Source organism: Lepisosteus oculatus, chromosome 23, assembly GCF_040954835.1.
Source record: "Lepisosteus oculatus isolate fLepOcu1 chromosome 23, fLepOcu1.hap2, whole genome shotgun sequence".
In the NCBI taxonomy this organism is placed as follows: domain Eukaryota; kingdom Metazoa; phylum Chordata; class Actinopteri; order Semionotiformes; family Lepisosteidae; genus Lepisosteus; species Lepisosteus oculatus.
In genome coordinates, this window is record NC_090718.1 from 2,182,768 (window position 1) to 2,203,202 (window position 20,435).

The 20,435-nt window shown below is 46.4% G+C and overlaps 7 protein-coding genes across 7 annotated transcripts; all 7 read left to right on the forward strand.

Annotated features, from left to right (window-relative positions):
* Positions 1-377: 377 nt before the first annotated feature.
* LOC138224633 (histone H2AX-like) lies at positions 378-16,901 on the forward strand. The gene is made up of 3 exons (XM_069182591.1): positions 378-907; positions 9,962-9,970; positions 16,428-16,901. The coding sequence occupies exons 1-3, from the start codon at positions 525-527 to the stop codon at positions 16,822-16,824; spliced, it is 789 nt and encodes a 262-aa protein (XP_069038692.1). The 5' UTR covers positions 378-524; the 3' UTR covers positions 16,825-16,901.
* Positions 1,650-2,138, forward strand: LOC138224631 (histone H3). Its single transcript, XM_069182589.1, has one exon. The coding sequence runs from the start codon at positions 1,663-1,665 to the stop codon at positions 2,071-2,073; it is 411 nt and encodes a 136-aa protein (XP_069038690.1). The 5' UTR covers positions 1,650-1,662; the 3' UTR covers positions 2,074-2,138.
* Positions 6,062-6,410, forward strand: LOC138224739 (histone H4). Its single transcript, XM_069182772.1, has one exon. The coding sequence runs from the start codon at positions 6,072-6,074 to the stop codon at positions 6,381-6,383; it is 312 nt and encodes a 103-aa protein (XP_069038873.1). The 5' UTR covers positions 6,062-6,071; the 3' UTR covers positions 6,384-6,410.
* Positions 7,811-13,033, forward strand: LOC138224632 (histone H2B 1/2). Its single transcript, XM_069182590.1, has 3 exons — positions 7,811-9,266; positions 10,630-10,794; positions 12,635-13,033. The coding sequence occupies exon 1, from the start codon at positions 7,826-7,828 to the stop codon at positions 8,198-8,200; it is 375 nt and encodes a 124-aa protein (XP_069038691.1). The 5' UTR covers positions 7,811-7,825; the 3' UTR covers positions 8,201-9,266; positions 10,630-10,794; positions 12,635-13,033.
* On the forward strand, positions 14,575-15,382 carry LOC138224629 (histone H1-like). Its single transcript, XM_069182587.1, has one exon. It carries the CDS (start codon positions 14,729-14,731, stop codon positions 15,365-15,367), a length of 639 nt encoding a protein of 212 aa, XP_069038688.1. The 5' UTR covers positions 14,575-14,728; the 3' UTR covers positions 15,368-15,382.
* Positions 16,902-17,530: 629 nt separating the features above from the next.
* Positions 17,531-17,978, forward strand: LOC138224672 (histone H3). The gene has a single exon (XM_069182662.1). It carries the CDS (start codon positions 17,531-17,533, stop codon positions 17,939-17,941), a length of 411 nt encoding a protein of 136 aa, XP_069038763.1. The 3' UTR covers positions 17,942-17,978.
* An 863-nt stretch (positions 17,979-18,841) lies between these two features.
* On the forward strand, positions 18,842-19,612 carry LOC138224732 (histone H4). The gene has a single exon (XM_069182768.1). The coding sequence runs from the start codon at positions 18,911-18,913 to the stop codon at positions 19,220-19,222; it is 312 nt and encodes a 103-aa protein (XP_069038869.1). The 5' UTR covers positions 18,842-18,910; the 3' UTR covers positions 19,223-19,612.
* The last annotated feature ends 823 nt before the right edge of the window (positions 19,613-20,435 follow it).

A 20,435-nucleotide genomic window follows, 5' to 3' on the forward strand; every position in this document is an offset into this window, starting at 1 on the left:
CCACTCAAGGTAGCGTGGTTACTGAGAGTCAGACGGTGGTGAAATTCACTAAAATATACATTTTGTAAAGCATAAAAAATGACCGTTTAAGCAAAGTGTTTTGCACATGAACTGTTGTAGTTTTGCTATTCGCCTGTTGTTCTGCACATGGCCTGTTGTCTCTGTTTCTTATGCAACTTTATTGTTGTTTTTTTACCACTTAACGTCTGAGAGCTAGCTAAATAGCATTTCACAATTACATATACCTGTGTATGAGAATAACGATAATAAGCTTGAAATTGAAAAACACATATTTGTCCTCGCTCGGCAGCAGAGCCGCGCTCTGTGTTCAGCGTCCGAATTTCCCTCCTGCCTGTTGATTGGTGGAGACCGAGAGCGCTGGTTGGCAACACTGATCTCTGATTGGGTGGAGAGCTTGTTCCCGTCCATCCAATCAAATTCAGCCGCGACTCTTCAAAAGCGGGGCGGCAGACAGCTTGTGATCAGTATTGTCAGACTTCTTCGGACAAGCTAGATATTACAAGATGAGCGGCAGAGGAAAGACCGGCGGTAAGGCCAGAGCCAAGGCCAAGACTCGCTCTTCCAGGGCCGGACTGCAGTTCCCTGTGGGCCGTGTCCACCGGCTGCTGCGCAAGGGAAACTATGCCGAGCGGGTCGGCGCCGGAGCCCCGGTGTATCTGGCCGCGGTGCTGGAGTACCTGACCGCCGAGATCCTGGAGCTGGCCGGCAACGCCGCCCGGGACAACAAGAAGACCCGCATCATCCCCCGGCACCTGCAGCTGGCCGTCCGCAACGACGAGGAGCTGAACAAGCTGCTGGGCGGCGTGACCATCGCGCAGGGCGGCGTGCTGCCCAACATCCAGGCGGTGCTGCTGCCCAAGAAGACCGAGAAGCCGGCCAAGAGCAAGTAAACAGCGCGGCAGAGACCTCCGACTGACCCCGAACACAAAGGCTCTTTTAAGAGCCACCCACAGCCTCTTGAAAAGAGCGAGTTTTGTTTACTTGTGTAACTTCAGCGTTTACACGGTTTTACTAACATATTTCAGTGGTGAAGCAGCGTGATCCAGAATCTGCTGTATGGAAGAGCGATTTGTTGCGCTCGCAATACAGTTCATAACATTTCTATATTCGCTTCGTTTTTAACCTTTTAATTACAAACCAAAGAGGTATTCCTTATTGTACTTGTAATTGGATTAATAAAATTCGTATTATTATTATATTAGTCTTTCAAGTGGTCTTGTCCCTCAGCACAACGCTCTCCTCCCGAGTCACACTTTTTACACTAGAAATTATATTATTTAACGTTATTATAGTAGTATTATACCATGTCACTATTCTTGTCCTATATTATAGCTAAAACAGTAATCAAAATCCTTGCCACTTTATAGGTAGCGAGGTATAAAAACGCCTGAACTTGCTTTTGGTTGATAAATCAAGGAAAATCGATCTTTCTGTGTCTCTTATTAAACCGAGAGACCTGGAGCCGTTAAACCCGCGAGGAGTGTAGGAGCTTCGCGCTCGGTTTCAAACCGTCCAATCAGAGTTACACCCTCCTCCCCCCTGTGCCTTTCAACCAATCAGGACGGGGCTGTCTGCGCATATAAACCCGAGTGCGGGACGTGGTTCTCACTACACTGTTGTCTGTGAAGAGCAGCGAGGAAGATGGCGAGAACCAAGCAGACCGCTCGCAAGTCCACCGGCGGCAAGGCGCCCAGGAAGCAGCTGGCCACCAAGGCTGCCCGCAAGAGCGCCCCCGCCACCGGCGGCGTGAAGAAGCCCCACCGCTACAGGCCCGGCACCGTGGCTCTGCGGGAGATCCGCCGCTACCAGAAGTCCACCGAGCTGCTGATCCGCAAGCTGCCCTTCCAGCGCCTGGTGAGAGAGATCGCCCAGGACTTCAAGACCGACCTGCGCTTCCAGAGCTCCGCCGTCATGGCTCTGCAGGAGGCCAGCGAGGCTTACCTGGTGGGGCTCTTCGAGGACACCAACCTGTGCGCCATCCACGCCAAGAGGGTGACCATCATGCCCAAAGACATCCAGCTGGCCCGCCGCATCCGCGGGGAGCGCGCTTAGACACGGACCGCCTGCTGCAGCATCTTTTCCCTTGAACACAAAGGCTCTTTTAAGAGCCACCACAACACTCGAGAGGGTCACATTATTCCATTATAGTCTGTACGAGGCACAATTCTCGATTGGTTAGCTGGTAAGTGAAAGCCCTACCGAGAAGCGGTTTTCTACCAACTCGTGTAAAAGCCCCCCTGCACTACTGCAGTAAACCAGCGACACACCCCAGTGGGCAAAAGACGTATAATATACGTCTATTAAACGTATACCTTAGACGTCTAAATGTGGTCTACAATTCGTCTAGAATGAAATTCTAATATACGTCTAAAGTTATACGTCAATTATACGTCTATGTTTAGACGTTCATTATACATAAATGGTTGGAGTTCTATTATACAGATAAATTTAGAGGACTATTATACATATATGGTTGGAGTTCCGGATAACTTTAGAGGTCTATTATACGGATAACTTTAGAGGACTATTATACGTATATGGTTAGAGGTCTATTATACGGATAACATTAGAGGTCTATTATACATCAAAGATAGATTTTATAGGTGTAGAAACAAGTAAACCAAGCCAATGATTAGGTTTAGAAATTTATTCTGAAAATACACATTCACACCTGAAACATACGTATTTCAAATTATACATTGTATACAATCAATCAACAATCAACATATGGGCAATAATCATAAAAAACACAACTAGTCTTAAACTTCAGCTACAAATTCTGGTAACATGGCAATATACAGTATAGTAATGACAAACACAAAACTAATTACATTAACACACTAACTCAAAACCACATTTTGATTCAAATATACATTTTAAAATGTACAACTTCTATATTTCCAAGAAAAAAAATATTACAATGGAAGTTAAGACGATTTTTGTCCAATATTTGCAAACCCTGTCTATTTGTCCTAACAGTTAGAACCAAAAACCTATTATTTTCAGAGTCCAGATCTCCTGGCCCCCTGCCTTGCATATGCATTCTTCAAGTAACACATTGCGTGCTCCTTTATTTCTTTTTCTGTTGATGTAGGGTGGGACGTCAGCACCGCAGCTAGGAGAAAATTATATAATATTACTTCCCAAATAAATGATGATTAATATCTTCTTTAGTATAATCTAAAAAATGAACGGCTTACTAAGCTCAAAGCTGAAATAAATGTATAAAATTTGGCTTGCATCATAGCAGTTGAGCAATAAAGTCTGTCCTAATTACCCAAAGTTTGAAAGTACAACATAGAATAAGAATAAGAGAAATGGCAAAACGATTTTGTGTCATCTTCCCCATTCACACTATTTTATGTGCCATTTTTTTGCTTATTCACGTACTATTTTAATCAAAATAATATTAAGAAAGATCTGTATGTATTCAGATAGTATTATTATTGTTCATACTTACTCGTCAAAAGAGGATTGCTGAGATATTTGCAGATATACTTCTACGTTTGAAAAACGTGTCCAAAATGGTGACCAACGAATACTAGCAATGCATTGTGGTATATAACCGGAAAATATGCTGGGTTCGATATTTTCTCAACGTATGCGTTTATTAATGTTGTCGATATTATGGTTGAAATTTAACATTGATAATACATTGCGGCTATGTGCCCCCTGCTATGAGCTGATGTGCAATTTTAACGCATGCAGTTAGTAAGGATCGGTCACTGTTGTATGGTATTATATATAATGACATTATGGAATAGGATGGGGACAGGCCTGGCATCACGGGGGGAGGGGGGAATGTCGCCCCTTCAGTTTTGGGCAAAAAGATTTACCTAACTTAATTTGCGCCCTAAAAAAATAGTTGTACTTTGTCAATGGTCAGACAACACTAAATGACACGAACAGTCACTCAGTCTGTTTGATGGGCAGGAGGGCTATCCGTCCAGGAACTGCACATATCAGTGTCGTTATTGAGTGTCAACATTACGATCCTGTTTGCTCAGGTGGACCGATTCCTTGCAGTAGTTTATCATTATACTTAAAATCGTTATATAACTAGGACTAGTTATAGCAGTCTGTGCTTTCTGTTGGTTTTACAACATTTTTTTCCTAACGATTCAGAACGTCCATGTAGCTGCAAAAATGAACGCTTATGGTACTTTTCGCTCCAGGCAATACAAACCGTGAGAGTGACGAAAAATGTGAAACTGAACTTCATCGCAAATACCAGATTGCTAGTCGTTATCTTCTATCATGAAGCACTAATCAATGGCATAGCTGCGAGATTTCATTTGGGTAGCTGCACCGTACAGCTCCGTTTCAACCGAAATATCACCCCCCCTCAGAATTTCAGACGCCCCCCTACAGATTTTTCCCCGGGCACCGCGCACTGATGGGGGACGGGGTGTCCAGGAAATGGTATCAACTTTTGACAAGAAAATAAAAATAGAAACTCTATAGGCACTCAAACATTTTACTGTTTTTTTTTCAGGCAGGTGGCAAGACCCCCTCAGCAAAACCCTTGTATGCCAAGCTGTGGGCATTGATTCGTCGAATATACGTATATTTACGGCGAAATTACGTCTATACGTATATATACATCGCCTCGACGTATAATCAACGTCGAATTGCAACCGTAAAATCGACGACATGAATAAACGCATATATAACGTCGAAAACACATCTAACACAGTGCCTGAGGCTTTTTACTGTATGTATCGTGTGTGCCGCAACTAGGAGTATACGGCACTCTGCACAGTGCACGAAGTAAATTATTTTGGCAGTAATTAATTTATTATATTTACTATATGTATTATACACGTGTAAATTAATTACTGCCAAAATAATTTACTTCGTAATTTACAGTAAAAAGCCTCAGGCACTGTGTTAGATGTGTTTTCGACGTTATATATGCGTTATATAATTTTACGGTTGCAATTCGACGTTGATTATACGTCTAGGCGACGTATATATACGTATAGACGTAATTTCGCCGTAAATATACGTATATTCGACGAATCAATGCCCACTGGGACGTCTCCCCTTTTGCTCTAAATTCGTTTTTCAGCATTCATATCCACATTTGAAAGTGTTCAAATGCATGAGACTATTTTAATGACACGAGAGCGATTGGCATTAAAAGCCCTTCCGCTACTCTTTATTTTCTTTTCCGAATTCGGTGTTTGGCGGGGAGCGCGCTTAGACACGGACCGCCTGCTGCAGGATCTTTCCCCTTGAACACAAAGGCTCTTTTAAGAGCCACCACAAAAATATAAAAAAGATCAAATATTTCACTGCTGATGTCCTGTACTGTATTGCAATGTGTTACAGTTGAACACGTATAAAATTGACCTCCCTAATTTCTTAGATTCTTCGGTTTCCGGCATTCAGGCACCTCGGTTTAGTAGGTGATTAAACATGAATGACGGATTTATTCCTACAGTGATTAAAGTCTGAGTACAGTTCATAATCCATACACCGTAGTATGTTGTATTTTCTGTTCCGTATGGGGCGTTTTGGTTCAGAAAAGAGCACCTCACATGTGCAATGGATTCTGAATTCGATATCGTTCTTCCTAGATACGTGGGTTCGGTATTGACACATTTCTTAATGCTGTCGGTATGGTATGGGTTTAGGTTTCCTTTGCTCTAAAGTTTTACCCTGTAAGAAAAACTGCAAGTCAAAAACGTGCTGCAGCACCGACTATCCTGTATTGCTAGCGCTCGATAAGACTGGGCTTTTCTCGAGTCCAGGTTCAAGCATTCAAACCACGTGGGGAGAATTTGCACAATCCTACAATGCCGTTGGTTAGGGAAGTAATCATGACAATTTCGAAGTGTAGCCTGTTTAAAGTTGCTGTGGTGGAGAGCTCTCCGGCAGGGAAGAGGTTCCTGTGCAGTCTGGGCTGCTGCTGCGGTCGGAGAGGAGGCGGGCTCGTGTGTCAGCGCGCCTCCTGTCTCAAGCAGGTCCGCTCTCAGGCTTGAAAAGAGAAGCGCCGCGGCTGCAGCCCAGCAGTGTGTGTCGTGTTCACAACTGATAACTTGAAGATGTCTGGAAGAGGCAAAGGCGGAAAGGGACTCGGGAAAGGAGGCGCTAAGCGTCACCGCAAGGTTCTCCGCGACAACATCCAGGGAATCACCAAGCCCGCCATCCGCCGCCTGGCTCGCCGTGGGGGAGTGAAGCGGATCTCCGGGCTGATCTACGAGGAGACCCGCGGGGTGCTGAAGGTGTTCCTGGAGAACGTCATCCGCGACGCCGTCACCTACACCGAGCACGCCAAGAGGAAGACCGTCACCGCCATGGACGTGGTGTACGCGCTGAAGCGCCAGGGCCGCACCCTGTACGGCTTCGGCGGCTAAACAGGAGCGGAGCTTCACTACCGGACCCGACCCCGACTTATCAACCCAAAGGCTCTTTTAAGAGCCACCCACATTATCAAAATAGAGCTGAAATCTAAACCATCACTTTAGAATGTGTGTTTTTTTTTTTTAAACAAGCAACACTTTGCGATTGCTGTGATGATTCCTAAATTAAGATGCAGGGCTTATCAATCGTTACATTAGTGTAGATCTGGTTGCTAATGAAATGGGTTATTGCTGAAAGCGTTTTGATGGAGTGGTAGTTCTTATTCTCATTACTACTAATTCTAATTAGGTCATGAGTAAAGAATGAAGCTCACTTCCTTAAGATATTTATTTTTCACGCATGCTTCATGGCTTTTAAGAAAGAGCCGTTATCACATCGGGCCGTTTCTAACCCTCCCCGCCCCGACAGGAAGCGGCTCAGCTTGGCTTGAAATCCACTTCGTTCGCCAAAAGCTAGTCTCCTACATGCTATTTTGTAGAAAAGGTTTAGGGTTTAGTTTTATTGTGCTCAGACTAATTTGAAACCAATGCTGAAGCTCAAAAGTGTGGCGATAAAATGCTGTTGGTTGTTCCAAAGTGCTTTTAAAGTTGTCTAGAATATCACCAAAACTGTGCTTTTGACTCCAAGTTTGCACAAATCGCACGGTTTACGCCGAGCACATTGTTTTCTAGGGTAGGAGACATAAGCGTAATGAGAGTCGGATTTCAGAAAATCTGCACGTAGTAGTAATTTGCTATTAGATAATTGGACAGAATAGGGTTCAGCTTCTAAATGTTTTTTTATTCTTCATGCTGGGTTTGTCTTTTTAAGAAAGAGCTTGTGATATCGGGTCGTTTCTAACCCTCCCCGCCCCGACAGGAAGCTGCTCAGCTCTTTGTTCGCTCAGACTCCGCGGGAGGTCGAGACAAAGACGCCCGAAGCGCTTGAAAGCCATTTGCAAAGAGCCCTTCTGCTTACGTTCATTTTGTAGAAAGGTTTAGTGTGATGTTTTCTTGTGCTCAGACTAATTTGCTCAAAAGTGTTGCGATAGGATGCTGTTAGTTCAGAACTGATTTTAAAATTGCGTAGAATATCACCAAGAGTTCTTTTGACTCCAAGTTTGCACAAATCGCAGTTTACACCGAGCACATTGTTTTCTAGAGTAGGAGATATACATGGAATGAGAGTGGTTGTGCTAAACGGATCACACGGTCCTCTGCTCCCCTGTGCGCGGGCGGAGGGGAGAGAGAGGCGCCTGGAGTCAGAGCGAGCGGCTCAGGCGCTCGCCCGTTTGAATTTCATTGGCGCAGAGCGCAGCCAATAGGAGAGCAGCTCTCTCGCTGACCAATGAGCCGCCTTCTGAGCTGAGCGAGCTGATTTGCATGCGGGCGCTATAAATAGGGGGCTGTGAGTCTAGAACTCTCATGCCTGTTTTCACAGAGTGCAGTTTGTGAAGATGCCTGAACCAGCGAAATCCGCTCCCAAGAAGGGCTCCAAGAAAGCCGTGACCAAGACGGCCGGGAAGGGCGGCAAGAAGCGCAGAAAGACCAGGAAGGAGAGCTACGCCATCTACGTGTACAAGGTGCTGAAGCAGGTGCACCCGGACACCGGCATCTCGTCGAAGGCCATGGGCATCATGAACTCGTTCGTCAGCGACATCTTCGAGCGCATCGCCGGCGAGGCCTCCCGCCTGGCGCACTACAACAAGCGCTCCACCATCACCTCCCGGGAGATCCAGACCGCCGTGCGCCTGCTGCTGCCCGGAGAGCTGGCCAAGCACGCCGTGTCCGAGGGCACCAAGGCCGTCACCAAGTACACCAGCTCCAAGTAAACCCGGCCCGCCCGTCCCGGATCAGCGAACCCAAAGGCTCTTTTAAGAGCCACCCACAGAGTCGAGAAGGAGCAGTCATGACCTCTTTTTGTGTGTTTGTGCATGTTAGTGCTTTATCCGAAATACCGTAGGGCGTTTGAGCCGCGGTTATTAAACGTTTTGGACAGAACAGGCTCTGTCTACATTTCACGTGAGTATTTTATGCAGATTCCGTTTGCGTTCAATCTTGCAAGCTGTCTGAAGGACGTATTGTTGGTTTAATCCGAATATGCATTTTCGGGAAGTATCATTTATGGCTAATTAATAGGGATTTCACGTCAAATAACGTGAACACCAGTACTGTGCGTGCCTCTCGGCTCTCCGGCAGGGAAGAGGTTAATGTCTCTGAGTCGGAGAAGAGGAGGGATCGTGTCTCAACCAGGTCCGCTTGCATGTTTTCTCCTTTTTGTTTTGAGTTTCTTTTAACGATTAGAAATGTACAACTGCGTCTAAATCCTGTTATTATATGGGTGCATGTTTTTAGGCAGTCTAAATCGGGCGAACTTCCACAATAGCCCCATGACGGACCTGAAACAATCATTTCAGATCTTTTTGAAGCGAAACATGGCTCTGATTTTTCAATTGCTGTTTATCTTGAGATGGAGTACGTTTTGAAAATGCAGGATATTGACGTTTTCTGTGGAATTTCGGTAGTACTATTATACGAGTCTTTACTATAGAAAACCGAGATGAATAACATAAATATGTCCAACTGACCCTATGGTGTGAAGGGTCTGCAAAGCATTTAAATATTTTTCCATTGATAGAATTAAATACTCAAATTGTTCTTGTGAGAAAGAGCAGTTGCTTTGACAGAGAAACAGTTACAGGACCGAGAAAAGTATCTCCCTGTTTGTAAGGTTACAGCTGAACCAGGGCAGAGCTCCTGGGTGCAGAGACCACGACTGTCCAGCAGAGGGAGCAGGAGAGAGAAGATCAGGACACGCTTGTCTGGAAAACAAGGCGAAAGTCTTTAACATAAGAACCGCAGTCCACAAAAATGAACGATTTCAACTGTGGATCTCTGGTGAGTTAAATTATTTCTTCGTGCTGTTTGATTGCTGTGTTAGTGTCGGGTCATTAATAAATAGTAAACGGAACGCAGGATAATGGAGTGAATTTAATTTGCTAATTTAATTTACTGTGCGCCTTGCTGGTTTTAAAAACTGTAGAAATGGTGCAGAGGAAGAGACGAACTCGAAATGCAATTCCGATATTTGAGAAAGGAGCAGTGTTATTAAATCGATATTATATCGACTTAACTGTTTTCTCACAGACACAGATGTGAATGTTTTGCTGCTAAGAAGTTGTGTGTCTTTCCCTGCTCTCACGTCCTGGGGGCTCGTAAAACCTGGAAAGATGAGATTTTAATCCGAAACTATTCTATTTTTATACATTTCTATATTCCTTAAAACAAATAATTCCCCGTCAGAACGGTACGGAGATTCTTAAAAGCACGGATTTAATAATATCCAAACCATCAAGAAATATTCTAAACCTCCAGTCATATAAAATGTATAGTATTTTTTGTTTTAATGTACTACATCTTATGTGACCGCTAGCTGTAGCTGAAAAGCTGATCAACACATCTGTACTTGTGATTTCTGTGCTGTAGATTTTCTCAGAAGAGTTCGGGTAGGGTGGAAGGATTTAGATTCTAGTTATGGTTTTCTTTTCTGTATATTTTCTCAGAAGAGTCTTGGGAGGGTGAGAGGGTGTGAGAGTCCAGCTGTGATATATGTGTTGTAGTTTTCTCAGTAGAGTATGGACAGGTTGAGAGAGGTGAGATTCCAGCTGTGATTTCTGACCTTGATTTGTATTTTGTCTGCGACGAGTCTAGGTAGGGTGAATTGGGGTTGAGAGTTCAGCTGTGATTCCTGAGCTGTAGTTTGTCTACGATGTGTTTGGAGATAGGCTCAGGGTCAAATATCCCACAAAAAAAAGTGAGGCTCAAATATCTCACAAAAAATCACAGTTGTGATTTTTTCTGTGTGCTGTATTTTGTTTTAGAACAGTTTGGGGAAGAGTGAGAGGAGGTGTGCCCATTTGTGAATTCTGTGCTGTAGTTAGTCTCAGAAGAGTTGAGGGATACAGTACAGGCATTGAAAGCACAATGTTTCCCTCTGTACTGTTGTCCCTCCTGGGTATACATTACTGCACAGAGCCAACAGGTACCAGTCCTCTGGGGTATACATTACTGCACAGAGCCAACAGGTACCAGTCTGCTGGGGTATACAGTGCATTACTGCACAGAGCTGCAGCACTGCCAGGTGGGCTAATTGAACCCAGAGCCCCAGTGCTGTGAGGTTGCGATGCTAGCCACTCTACCAGTATGCTGCCCTCACTATCAGCTCATAATCCTTTCTTTTCCTTCACCCTGACTTCTGAAGTCACAGCTTTGACTGCCTTCGGTAAGACTTCACGTTCCTCCCGGGTGAAGCCGTGTCTCCAGCTCTGTGCAGCGTCGTGACCCAGCGCTGTGTGACAGGTGTGCTGGCAGAGAGCAGAGACCCCTCTCATCTGAAGATCTCATGAAGCAGCCACTACAGGCCCAGGTAAGACACTGCTTGCCAGCTTTATGGCTGCTCATCAAGTATCTTAATATCAACACTGGAGCATAATGTTGATTGTGTGATGAGAAGATTCAGCAGAATATATTTAAAGAAAATGGTCAGACCTGTAGATCAGTGGAAGAACAGATACAGATTTCAACAAGTTCACAAATTTGGGGAAACTTCTGTTGGAAAAACCTGACATTTATTTATGCATCCTAAAATTCAAACGCATCAAAAAGGAAGCGGTTCACAGAGTTGTAGGTTGTGTGGAGAGCAGGTAGAGAATCACTTACACATAATCCTGTCCTGCCTGGAAATTCAACAATACAGGCAGATACTGGTGAGCCTGGATTGGATTTACAGCCTCACTCAAACCCGATTTCATTTTGTAAACGAAGATGAGTCAGTCTTCCAGTGTGGATTATGAGCTGTGCGTTGTGTTTTTACTGACTAATTAGATTTCCTCCATCTATACTGACACAGTGTAGAGAGTTAACCACATGGAAACATCATGTCACTGTCAGATGAAGGAGGACAATTGCTGTGTCGTGTTTAGGCCTTATGTGTGTTTTCTCTTGTCGGTGAATAAAAAACCTGTGAGAATAACTGTTGGAAGTTCTCCGCTGTAATTCCAGGTGTTGTGGGAATTCTGCAGTTCTGTTCTGGCAACAATACTGATAGGACTACTATACCGTCAGCACTTCACTCAGAGGATTAAAACGTTTGCCTCAAAGACTCAGCACGTAATCTAGGCGTCATATTACAGTTAAGAAATATTGCAAAACAAGGGTAGTTTCTCTCCACTCGAGACAGATATATTAATACATGCTCTTGTATACAGCAGGTTAGACTACTGCGATGCCCTGCTATCAGGGAGCACCCACCACTCTTTCAACACCTTACAGAGAATTCAGAACACAGCAGCTAGAATTAATAATAATAATAATAATAATTGCTTACACTTATATAGCGCTTTTCTGGACACTCCACTCAAAGCGCTTTACAGGTAATGGGGACTCCCCTCCACCACCACCAATGTGCAGCATCCACCTGGATGATGCGACGGCAGCCATAGTGCGCCAGAACGCTCACCACACATCAGCTATCAGTGGGGAGGAGAGCAGAGTAATGTAGCCAATTCATAGAAGGGGATTATTAGGAGGCCATGATTGGTAAGGGCCAATTGGAAATTTGGCCAGGACACCGGGGTTACACCCCTACTCTTTTCGAGAAGCGCCCTGGGATTTTTAATGACCACAGAGAGTCAGGACCTCGGTTTTACGTCTCATCCGAAGGACGGCGCCTGTTTACAGTATAGTGTCCCCATCACTATACTGGGGCATTAGGACCCACATGGACTGCAGGGTGAGCGCCCCCTGCTGGCCCCACTAACACCTCTTCCAGCAGCAACCTTAGTTTTCCCAGGAGGTCTCCCTTCCAGGTACTGACCAGGCTCACACCTGCTTAGCTTCAGTGGGTTGCCAGTTGTGAGTTGCAGGGTGATAGGAGCAGAAAGTACGACCATATAACCCACATACTTAGCTCTCTTCATTGGCTTCCTGTCAGGTACAGGGCGGACTTCAAAATCCTTCTACTTACAAGGCTCTCAGAGGTCAGGCACCTGTCTATCTAATGGAACTTATTAATGTCGATCTCAGTATTCAAATTCAGACTGAAGACCTATTACTTCAGTCTAGCCTGCTCACACCTTAAATTATAGCCTGCTGAAACCATGGCTGCTGGTGCTGCTGTACATGCCATTGTGTGTCTCTGTGTTGGCCCACCAGATAGCTACATCTGTTCTGACCAAACTGTCCTATCCTTCTCCCCACGTGTCCAGGCTGGGCCCCATTTGAGTTGGATGCTGCATCACTGCTATGGATCCAAGAGGGACATCGTGGATACAGCTATCGTTTAGGAGGATTTTTCTGGTCTACCGAGATCTGCATGGAGTACTGACCTACAGAAGACATGATAGATGGACTAATACACTTATTAATGTATTCCTTTTTTTAATTATATAATGTAAGCATGCCCAAAGGGGTTGGGCAGACAGTTGACCTTGGACCCCTAGAGGTTTTTTTCTCCTTACTGAAGAGTTTTTGGTTCCTCTCCTCCGTTGTCTTCTGGCCTTTCCTGTTCTGTATTCACAACCTGTATGGTCACTTGCTTTGTCCAGCGCCTTGGGGCAACCTTGTTGTGAAAGGCGCTATATCAAAATAAATTGCATTGAATTGAATTCTGCAAGTCGCTCTTTAAATATCTCGCCTGTGACTTCGCCGGTTTCCCAGCTCACAGTCGGAGGACAGAGGCTGCCCAGGGGTGCAGCTCGGACCCCCAGTCGCCACACAGGCCGTGTTCTGCTGCAGTGAGGCCCGAGTCTGCCAGGTGTCAGAGGTCAATAGCCCTGGGGTCTCTCCAGCTCCCTGTGCCCCTGAGATAGGAGCCTGTTGTCTGTAGAGAGTAGCGAGGGGATCAACATGGCTGGACAACTTGCTCCATTCTCCCACAGCTCTTTGGGTAAAGAGGTGTCTCCTGTTTAAAAAACTACAACACTTGTTTGGTGTATTTAGACTGTTTCTTTACCAAGGAGCGATTGCTGTTCTATAAAAGGGATTTCACACAGCAGCAGTTTGGTGTTTTATGAGTAACGGTCTAGAACAAAATTAATCTGTAGCAAGAGTGAAGAATTAATGAGAATACCCCCCCCCACACACACACACATGGCAGAACTGACAATTAACTAAATACAAGAACTAAGGGTGTTTCTACACTGTGTGGATAATTCAGTATTAGTGTAGGTCTTCTATTTGATGAATATTATCAAGATAGGTTTCAAAATAAAGCGTCTAAAACTGCTGCCTTGCAGGTCTTGATTTTAATTCCGAATAGAAGAATCCTTCTGTATGGAGTCTGCATGTCTCCAGCCTAGAGCCCTGTTCCTGTTGAATTGGTATTAGCCCTACCGTGAGGCCCAGAGACAAACGTCTTAATTTAAACGTCTGGGGAATGGACGGGCGTTCACACGAGCCGGATGAAAGAAAATAAAACTAAGCATTTTGAAATTCTTTTTTTCTGCCCGTCTTGTACGAACAGTAATATCAAGGGCTTTCTGCTAACTGTCTCCTCCCGAGAAGCCGGGACGATGCTGAAGGATCTGGAGGAACTGCAATCCGAAGTAACAGGTTTAGAAAGAGCTTCAGGAATGTTGGTATTGACGGTAGAGAGTCGCCGTCTTTACTAAAGCCCCGTTGAAGAATCGCCATTGAAATAACTGATTTGGAAAATTTGAGATAATCAAAACCATAGAATACGGTTGTTCAGCATTTTATAAAAGCGTATCGGTGGAAAAACTCGAAATACTCCTAATTTCACGGGGATAAAACTGTCCTGTTTGACAAAACTTGTCCGTGTCCTTCTTAGAAACAGCGAGTCCGGGACTGTGTTAATGACACTGAACATAGAGCAAAATAAATCATCCGTTTTAAATATTTCAGAATTCATTCTTATTGTGTTACATGACCGTCGGTCTCGACTGTATTATTTACACCTTGCTTTTATCTTTGCTGAGGGTTTAAGTACATTTATTTGAGAAATAGACGATGAAGTGCCGGGTGAGCACCGCCTTTCGTGTGCGCTGTTCTTGGACTCTGGGCAATTCTGTCAAAATGATCGTACAGAAAAATCTGTAACTCAACTGCATATTAAAGACCAGGGGGTTTTCTCCGTATTTCGTGTGGTTGATCATCGATTCGGTGTATCTGTGAGGATCACGGGGCAGTTTTGTGCGGGGAGAAAACACAAGTGCGAGCGGGCTGTGCGGAGCGGAGCTGCAGCAGCAGCAGCGGTTGAGTCTCCACGGTTCTCATGCGGCCTTGAAGTTCCGCCTGCGCGCGGAGCCGCAGACAGTCCGACAGCAGACAGAGACGCAGCGATGGCAGAAGAAGTCGCTCCGGCCCCCGCCGCCGCGCCGGCCAAGGCGCCCAAGAAGAAGAGCGCCGCCAAGCCCAAGAAAGCGGGCCCCAGCGTGGGAGAGCTCATCCTGCAGGCCGTGTCCGCCTCCAAGGAGCGGAGCGGCGTGTCCCTGGCCGCCCTGAAGAAGTCCCTGGCGGCCGGCGGCTACGACGTGGAGAAGAATAACTCCCGCGTCAAGCTGGCCATCAAGAGCCTGGTGACCAAGGGCACCCTGGTGCAGACCAAGGGCACCGGCGCCTCGGGCTCCTTCAAGCTCAACAAGAAGCAGGCGGAGACCAAGACCAAGCCCGTGAAGAAAGCCGCCGCCGCCAAAGCCAAGAAGCCGGCGGCCAAGAAACCCGCAGCGGCTAAGAAGCCAGCGGCCGCCAAGAAGTCGCCCAAGAAGGCGGCGACCAAGAAGCCAGCGGCCGCCAAGAAGTCGCCCAAGAAAGCCGCGAAGCCCGCAGCGGCCAAGAAGGCGACCAAGAGCCCCAAGAAGGCCAAGAAGCCAGCGGCGCCTAAGAAGGCGAAGAGCCCGAAGAAAGCCAAGGCAGCGAAGCCCAAGGTGGCCAAATCCAAGACGGCCAAAGCTAAGAAAGCGGCTCCCAAGAAGAAGTGAGCGATCGACCCTCCGAGTTAATTTCCTACAAACCCAAAGGCTCTTCTAAGAGCCACCAGCCCTTCCGAGAGAGAGCGCAGACTTTCCCTTTTCGCCGCTTGAAAGCGCCGGTTCCCTCGATGTGGGGGGAGACATAATTATTTTACACGATGGGGGGATTGAGTTGTAGTTTTTAAAAATGATACTGAAATGCGATACTGGGTAAAATGTACAAATGTAAATATTCTAAATACTATTGTAGAGAGTGGGTGCGCAGAGGAGGTGTAGAATTAAAAGGCTTTTTTGTTAAACGTTCTGATCTCCATTGAACAGCGTTGTGACTCCTTGCATCTCTTCATTTAATGAATTTAGTTGAGGTGAAATGTTACACTGTTACATGGCACGGAGGTTTTCATTAGTGTGTGACTGCTAGTCTCGCAGCTATAGCGGACATGTGAAAAGACGTAACGTGACAGATGTATCACTCTAATAGCGACAATGGTGACTTTTCAATATCGAGCCCTCGGAGGCGGGTGATCCAGATTCTTATGGGAGTGGAGCTTAATTCCACTCAAGGTAGCGTGGTTACTGAGAGTCAGACGGTGGTGAAATTCACTAAAATATACATTTTGTAAAGCATAAAAAATGACCGTTTAAGCAAAGTGTTTTGCACATGAACTGTTGTAGTTTTGCTATTCGCCTGTTGTTCTGCACATGGCCTGTTGTCTCTGTTTCTTATGCAACTTTATTGTTGTTTTTTTACCACTTAACGTCTGAGAGCTAGCTAAATAGCATTTCACAATTACATATACCTGTGTATGAGAATAACGATAATAAGCTTGAAATTGAAAAACACATATTTGTCCTCGCTCGGCAGCAGAGCCGCGCTCTGTGTTCAGTGTCCGAATTTCCCTCCTGCCTGTTGATTGGTGGAGACCGAGAGCGCTGGTTGGCAACACTGATCTCTGATTGGGTGGAGAGCTTGTTCCCGTCCATCCAATCGAATTCAGCCGCGACTCTTCAAAAGCGGGGCGGCAGACAGCTTGTGATCAGTATTGTCAGACTTCTTCGGACAAGCTAGATATTACAAGATGAGCGGCAGAGGAAAGACCGGCGGTAAGGCCAGAGCCAAGGCCAAGACTCGCTCTTCCAGGGCCGGACTGCAGTTCCCTGTGGGCCGTGTCCACCGGCTGCTGCGCAAGGGAAACTATGCCGAGCGGGTCGGCGCCGGAGCCCCGGTGTATCTGGCCGCGGTGCTGGAGTACCTGACCGCCGAGATCCTGGAGCTGGCTGGCAACGCCGCCCGGGACAACAAGAAGACCCGCATCATCCCCCGGCACCTGCAGCTGGCCGTCCGCAACGACGAGGAGCTGAACAAGCTGCTGGGCGGCGTGACCATCGCGCAGGGCGGCGTGCTGCCCAACATCCAGGCGGTGCTGCTGCCCAAGAAGACCGAGAAGCCGGCCAAGAGCAAGTAAACAGCGCGGCAGAGACCTCCGACTGACCCCGAACACAAAGGCTCTTTTAAGAGCCACCCACAGCCTCTTGAAAAGAGCGAGTTCTGGTTACGTGTGTAACTTCAGCGTTTACACGGTTTTTCTAACATTTCAGTGGTGAAGCAGCGAGGTCATACAGTTCATAACATTTCTATATTCGCTTCGTTTTTAACCTTTTAATTACAAACCAAAGAGGTATTCCTTATTGTATTTGTAATTGGATTAATAAAATCCATATTATTATATTAGTCATTCAAGTGGTCTTGTCCCTCAGCACAACGCTCTCCTCCCGAGTCACACTTTTTACACTAGAAATTATATTAGTTAACGTTATTATAGTAGTATTATACTATGTCACTATTCTTGTCCTATAGTATAGCTAAAACAGTCATCAAAATCCTTGCCACTTTATAGGTATCAAGGTATTAAAACGCCTGAACTTGCTTTTAGTTTATAAATGAAGGAAAATCGATCTTTCTGTGTCTCTTATTAAACCGAGAGACCTGGAGCCGTTAAACCCGCGAGGAGTGTAGGAGCTGCGCGCTCGGTTTCAAACCGTCCAATCAGAGTTACACCCTCCTCCCCCCTGTGCCTTTCAACCAATCAGGACGGGGCTGTCTGCGCATATAAACCCGAGTGCGGGAAGTGGTTCTCAGTACACTGTTGACTGTGAAGAGCAGCGAGGAAGATGGCGAGAACCAAGCAGACCGCTCGCAAATCCACCGGCGGCAAGGCGCCCAGGAAGCAGCTGGCCACCAAGGCTGCCCGAAAGAGCGCCCCCGCCACCGGCGGCGTGAAGAAGCCCCACCGCTACAGGCCCGGCACCGTGGCTCTGCGGGAGATCCGCCGCTACCAGAAGTCCACCGAGCTGCTGATCCGCAAGCTGCCCTTCCAGCGCCTGGTGAGAGAGATCGCCCAGGACTTCAAGACCGACCTGCGCTTCCAGAGCTCCGCCGTCATGGCTCTGCAGGAGGCCAGCGAGGCTTACCTGGTGGGGCTCTTCGAGGACACCAACCTGTGCGCCATCCACGCCAAGAGGGTGACCATCATGCCCAAAGACATCCAGCTGGCCCGCCGCATCCGCGGGGAGCGCGCTTAGACACGGACCGCCTGCTGCAGCATCTTTTCCCTTGAACACAAAGGCTCTTTTAAGAGCCGCCACAATACTCGAGAGGGTCACATTATTCCATTATAGTCTGTACGAGGCACAATTCTCGTTTGGTTAGCTGATAAGTGAAATCCCTACCGGGAAGCGGTTTTCTACCAACTCGTGTAAAAGCCCCCCTGCACTGCTGCAGTACACCAGCGACACACGTCTCCCCTTTTGCTCTAAATTCGTTTTTCAGCATTCATATCCACATTTGAAAGTGTTCAAATGCAATTAATGCCCCCCCCTAGAGAAGATTCTTCTTTCCGGCATTCAAGCACCTCGGTTTAGAAGGTGCTTAAACACGAATTACGGATTTATTCCTACAGTGATTAAAGTCTTAGTACAGTTCATAATCCATACACCGTAGTATGTTGTATTTTCTGTTCCGTATGGGGCGTTTTGGTTCAGAAAAGAGCACCTCACATGTGCAATGGATTCTGAATTCGATATCGTTCTTCCTAGATACGTGGGTTCGGTATTGACACATTTCTTAATGCTGTCGGTATGGTATGGGTTTAGGTTTCTTTTGCTCTACAGTTTTATCCTGTAAGTCAAAAACGTGCTGCAGCACCGATTATCCTGTATTGCTAGCGCTCGATAAGACTGGGCTTTTCTCGAGTCCAGGTTCAAGCATTCAAACCACGTGGGGAGAATTTGCACAATCCTACAATGCCGTTGGTTAGGGAAGTAATCATGACAATTTCGAAGTGTAGCCTGTTTAAAGTTGCTGTGGTGGAGAGCTCTCCGGCAGGGAAGAGGTTCCTGTGCAGTCTGGGCTGCTGCTGCAGTCGGAGAAGAGGCGGGCTCGTGTGTCAGCGCGCCTCCTGTCTCAAGCAGGTCCGCTCTCAGGCTTGAAAAGAGAAGCGCCGCGGCTGCAGCCCAGCAGTGTGTGTCGTGTCACTAACTGATAACTAGAAGATGTCTGGAAGAGGCAAAGGCGGAAAGGGACTCGGGAAAGGAGGCGCTAAGCGTCACCGCAAGGTTCTCCGCGACAACATCCAGGGAATCACCAAGCCCGCCATCCGCCGCCTGGCTCGCCGTGGGGGAGTGAAGCGGATCTCCGGGCTGATCTACGAGGAAACCCGCGGGGTGCTGAAGGTGTTCCTGGAGAACGTCATCCGCGACGCCGTCACCTACACCGAGCACGCCAAGAGGAAGACCGTCACCGCCATGGACGTGGTGTACGCGCTGAAGCGCCAGGGCCGCACCCTGTACGGCTTCGGCGGCTAAACAGGAGCGGAGCTTCACTGCCGGACTGGACCCCGACGTATCAACCCAAAGGCTCTTTTAAGAGCCACCCACATTATCAAAGTAGAGCTGAAATCTAAACTATCACTTTTGGTGTTTTTTTTTAACCAAACAAGCAAGCAACATTTTGCGATTGCTGTGATGATTCCTAAATTGAGATGCAGAGCTTATCAATCGTTACATTAGTGTAGATCAGGTTGCTAATGAAATAGGTTATTGCTGAAAGCGTTTTGATGGAGTGGTAGTTCTTATTCTCATTACTACTAATTCTAATTAGGTCATGAGTAAAGAATGAAGCTCACTTCCTTAATATTTTTATTTTTCACGCATGCTTCATGGCTTTTAAGAAAGAGCCGTTATCCCATCGGGCCGTTTCTAACCCTCCCCGCCCCGACAGGAAGCGGCTCAGCTTGGCTTGAAATCCACTTCATTCGCCAAAAGCTAGTCTCCTACATGCTATTTTGTAGAAAGGTTCAGTGTTTAGTTTTATTGTGCTCAGACTAATTTGAAACCAATGCTGAAGCTCAAAAGTGTGTGATAAAATGCTGTTGGTTGTTCCAAAGTGCTTTTAAAGTTGTCTAGAATATCACAAAAACTGTGCTTTTGACTCCAAGTTTGCACAAATCGCACGGTTTACGCCGAGCACAGTTTTCTAGGGTAGGAGACATAAGCGTAATGAGAGTCGGATTTCAGAAAATGTGCACGTAGTAGTAAATTGCTATTACAGAATGGGGTTCAACTTCTAAATGTTTTTTATTCTTCATGCTGGGTTTGTCTTTTTAAGAAAGAACTTGTGATATCGGGCCGTTTCTAACCCTCCCCGCCCCGACAGGAAGCTGCTCAGCTCTTTGTTCGCTCAGACTCGGCGAGAGGTCGAGACAAAGACGCCCGAAGCGCTTGAAAGCCATTTGCTTGAGAGCCTTTCTGCTTACGTTCATTTTGTAGAAAGGTTTAGTGTGATGTTTTCTTGTGCTCAGACTAATTTGCTCAAAAGTGTTGCGATAGGATGCTGTGAGTTCAGAACTGATTTTAAAACTGCCTAGAATATCACCAAGAGTCCTTTTGACTCCAAGTTTGCACAACTCGCACATTTTACGCCGAGCACATTTTTTCTAGGGTAGGGGACATAGGCGTTATGAGAGCGGGATTTCAATAAATCTGCACGTAATGTTAAACGGATCACACGGTCCTCTGT